The sequence below is a fragment of the Lactuca sativa genome, chromosome 7 (genome assembly GCF_002870075.4).
Source record: "Lactuca sativa cultivar Salinas chromosome 7, Lsat_Salinas_v11, whole genome shotgun sequence".
Classification (NCBI taxonomy): domain Eukaryota; kingdom Viridiplantae; phylum Streptophyta; class Magnoliopsida; order Asterales; family Asteraceae; genus Lactuca; species Lactuca sativa.
In genome coordinates this window covers 196,807,462-196,812,378 of record NC_056629.2, presented here as the reverse complement: position 1 = coordinate 196,812,378, position 4,917 = coordinate 196,807,462, and the positions used below count along the sequence as shown (strand labels likewise).

Genomic DNA, 4,917 nt, shown 5'->3' with positions numbered 1-4,917 from the left:
TTTTTCTCTGTAAGTCTGCAATGTACGATCAGTTATGAATATCTTATATGAGGAAACGTATTCTTTAGTAATCAATCATGTCCTTGTTGTTTACTTTTACGGATGCTGAATATAGTTCATCTATCGTACATGGATCGACTGAGTCCATAGCGTCTTTTTTACAGCCTTTATGCTCTAGTCAAATTGCTTCATTCTTGAATGTTTTCAGTTTGTTGATTTTAAATAACCTAAACCGGATATCGTGTTTAGGAAATTGAAGAGGCCGGCTAACCATGAGTGAACATAGAGGCCACCAACAACATGAAGTTGAGGTAAGAAGTGATGTGGTCGATGTTATCAGCAATCTACCTGATTGTATACTTGATCACATTTTGTCGTTTATGCCCACAAAAGAAGTTGTTAAGACGTCCATATTATCTACAAGATGGAAGAACCTCTGGGCTTCTGCACCCAACATTGATTTTGATGATGAAAGGTTAAGGGGTAAAGAGGTTGATGCATTGCGTCTGCTTGATGTGACTTCCTTTGTGAACTTTGTAGAAAGAGTATTACGATTACGTGATGCATCCAATATGGAGAAGTTCCGTCTATCATGTCATGTTTTCCGTGATGCATTTAAAATACGTTCATGGATTTCTCATGCAATCATGCAAAATGTTCAGGAGCTTGATCTGTTTCTCTTTGCAGAGGATCCATCTGTGATTCCTCAGTCTATGTTTAATAGCACATCATTAGTTAGCCTGAAAATAAGAATGGATTGTGTTATTGAATTCCCATCCGACGTTTCTTTTCCATGCCTGAAAACCTTGCACCTGTCCTTTGTTCGATTCCCAAATGATGATTTTACAGAAAAGCTTTTCTCAGGGTGTCGAGTTCTAGAAGAATTGGTATTATTCAGGATCTGTTTAAGGAACTTGAAGAACATTGCAATTTCTAATTCCACCTTAAAGAGATTGACCATATGTGATCAGTCATCCTTTGTGGTAGTCAATGATCCAACTAGTGGCTGTAAGATCAAGATTGATGCAGCAAATCTTACATATTTTGAATATATCGGATTTCTATCAAACAAGATTATCTTGAATAATACATCGTCTCTGGAAAAATCATTTATTGAGTTTCTGAATCCCCGTGGGAGGGGAAACGAACTCGAAGTCGCAGGTCGAGCTATTGATCTACTCAAACGACTAAAACATGTCGTGTCTTTGAGGTTATCTGATTATTACATTATTGAGGTAATTGGCAAGCTACTCTACATGTTAAATTGAATATACTATACAATAAAACTCTCCTCTTTGAACGAACCTTGATACACTGACTTTTATGTTTGCGATTTTTCCTTCCCATGTGAAGACTCTTTCATTTGTAGCAAGTGTCTGTTCTGTGGTGTTCCCAAATTTGACCCATTTAATGATGACTATGGAAATCGAGAATGATACTTTTACAGAATTGATGCGATTGCTTTCCTTCTGTCCAGTTCTACAATCTATTTGTTTCTCTGAGGTGAATTACTCTATTCTCAAAATCGAAACATCATGCCGATGATTATATGATATAATGTAATGTTTTCTAAAAATGTTGTATAGGGATTCAAGTGCTTCATGCACCTTGGTGAGAACCATTATATATGGTATTCGAAACCCATATGCATAGAGAATTGCCTCAAGACAGTGAGTTTGAAGAATTTTCATGGTTATAAATCAGAAATATGTTTCCTCAAATGTGTTTTGAAGACTGCGTGTGCTTTGGAGAGGATGGATATCCGTTGGTCTGAGACTTATCTACGGGATCTCAAGAGGAAAACAAAGGCCAGGAAGGAATTGGAAAAGATTGAAAGGAGCTCTACGGCTTTTGTCATCAAGTTCTCATGAAATCTCAAGAAACCCCTACGTACCTCAGTTCTCTTTTTTTGTATTTCAGGATTTTGGATGATAATTATTGGATTAGTGAATCTACGGTTGATAATACTTGATGTTATGTCTAGATTTGATGTTGTTTTAGCTTATAACATCATTGCATTTGGGTTGTAAGTGCACTTTTTTTTTTAATGATATTTGAATGAAGTTCTTAAAGTATACTTATGTTAACATGACGCAAAAGTATATATACTATTGGAAATAAAGAGAGGGAGTCAATCAAATTGTTAATGACTGAATCTTAAATCAATTACTAGAAAAGAAGATGCGATCAATTTGGAGAGGCTTCAAGCCAATGGCTATTTTTATAAGTTAGAGATAGTGAATAAGAGGGATAATGTTTTACAATTATATATATTTAATCATATTAGACTGATAGTTTTATATAAAGTGAGAGAAGTGACCATAATTATCACCAACAATTAAAGTTTTTTCTTTTTTCATGCGACCAATAGACTTTTAAAGTTAACAAAATTTTGCAATTATACATATTTAGTTATTTTTATTTTTTTGTATATATTTCACTACTAGAAAAAGGTTAATAGAGTACGGTTGAAATTATGAAATTATGAATATAGTACGTACATAGAGGGCATATTAGTAGAGGGTGTATTAGATTACATGCATAATAAAGTACGACTATTTAACCGTACTATATGTATCCTATACCATCGCATACAATCATCTAATACGCCATATATACACATCTAATACACCAATACACAACCATACTTGATGTATCAAGTATCATCTAATACGCCATATATACACATCTAATACGCCAATACAACCGTACTTGATGTCTCACATCCCCATTCCTTCCAGCCCATTTTGGCTTTGCATTCCAGACCTATTCCAGCCTTATTAATCAGCCAATTCCACTCCATGGATGCTGCGGAACACATGGATCACCATTCCAACTATTCTAACTGAGACAAACTCTTCAATTCCTGCAAAGCTTTTACCATGTAAATTGTAACCAATGATCAATCTCTACAAAATACAAACCTACTATATGATTCCATTCCAACCATAAGAAGTGGGACATCAATGATCATGTTTTCATTTTAAGAAACAGAAAAAAAAGAAAATTACAATAACCATTTTGTTCATTAAACATAAAAACATTAATATTCTTTCAGACTACAGTCTATACAATCTAAAAGACTATCATTTGTATACCTAGTTCATTAAACGTCTATACAATCTAAAGACTATCATTTGTATACCTAGTTCATTAAACATAAAAACATTCTTAAATTTGTTAATGTCACACATCTGACCTCTTTTTCCCCTTTGTGGCTAATTCATTGTATGCCTACAAAAACAAGAAAACTTAGGATTGAAAATCTCAAATAACTTTTAATGAAGAAAACTCAATTTATAGGACCTTCCTGCCATTAACAACTTCATCTATAGCAATGCAAGGGTGAAAACTTCTCCACAACATAAAAAATATGAGCAAATACAACATGAAATACAATGGATGTTTGTGTACCTCCATAACAGCAACCTCCATAACTCGAAATCTGCAAACTTCCACAATAAAACAAATCATTATCAATATCCAATGTTTCCTAATAAAGATTAAACCAATTAAACATAAACAACTTAAAAGTATTAAGTTTTGGAAGGTCACCACTCTAATTCCCTTTCATTTAGTTTCATTCCTTGTAACATGTTCATATGCATTGACATCTGTTTGAGAGTGTATATAAGAATCTCTTAATATTAAGTTTTCAAACACACTTCTTGTCATTGCATGCATAGTACACTCTTTTGAAAGGGTATCTAATATTCTAATATGTTTATATTTACAATTTACTTGAGGTTCCATAATTCCATTCCATCATAATCCTTGATTTGCACATTTGAAGTGAAAATTTTCAGCCTTTTAAGAGTATCCAACAACTTAGCATAATGAGATTTACAGAATAATTATAGCACTACTGGTGTATACAGCTCCTCTTTTTATACCATTGGTGATTTTTTTTTCTTCAAATAGGTCCCTTGGCTGTTGTAACGCCCGTATATTAGGGCTAGTCAATTTAGAGACGATAAGCATCAAAAATGACTTTTTGATGGAAGATTATTTAGAAGGATTAATCTTAACCAAGTTGTAGTATATGTCACAAGGTTTCCGTGCATATAAAGAACGCCGAAATCCGAGTTATAACGAAGAAGTTATGACCTGTCGAAGTTTCACGACAGAACCGGCACGACCTAGCGCGACCCAGCGCGACGTAAATAGTGAATTTAAGGTAGATAGATATCTATCCTTAGTGATCTAAACGAGAGTTGAATATTTCTTCGATAGTAGTCCAACGATAAAAAGACAGACGAAAACGGAGTTCAGATGAAGGAGTTATGAGTTTATAACGGAGTTTTCCTGTCCCGGCCTACTAAAGATAATATATAAGTAATATACTTATAATATATTAAAAATAAAGTCAAAATTAGCCAATGGAGTCTAAATAAGAGTTGTAGAGCATAATCTCACCTTCGCGTCGATATAAAGAACGTCGAAAACGGAGTTCGTATGCTAAAGTTATGAATTTATGAAGTTCGGGGCGCGAAACCCCAAAACTGTCAGAGACCACGACGTGGTAAGCAGTGCCATGACATGGCAAGTCTCCTGACACCTCCGGGAGGCCCCCAGATGCAACTTGGGATGACGCATGCAGTGACGACCAAGCCCACGACGTGGAAAAAGGTTGTCACGACGTGGCAAGGGCCAAATTTGCCCTATAAATAGATTTGAAGGGCCAGACGTTTAGGGTTGCTATTTTCTCTCTTCTCTCTCCCGTTTTACCTCGATTTGCGTGCCAGAAGTACCCCAAAGCCCCGGTATCATTCCCGAGTCCCGAAGCAAGATCCGAAGCCCCGAGAATCCCGAAGAGCGTGATTCCCAAGCCAAAGCTCTGCCCGCGAGAAGTTCGATTTTTGTGAAGATCTTCCAGATCTGCGGAGAGATACTACTTCTACAAGCCGTAGTGTTGTC

The 4,917-nt window shown here is 35.5% G+C and overlaps 1 protein-coding gene across 1 annotated transcript; it reads left to right on the top strand.

The window, feature by feature from the left end:
* Window positions 1-272: 272 nt before the first annotated feature.
* LOC111877279 (F-box/LRR-repeat protein At3g59190) lies at window positions 273-1,871 on the top strand. Its single transcript, XM_023873800.1, has 3 exons — window positions 273-1,235; window positions 1,354-1,503; window positions 1,587-1,871. Exons 1-3 carry the CDS (start codon window positions 273-275, stop codon window positions 1,869-1,871), a joined length of 1,398 nt encoding a protein of 465 aa, XP_023729568.1.
* The last annotated feature ends 3,046 nt before the right edge of the window (window positions 1,872-4,917 follow it).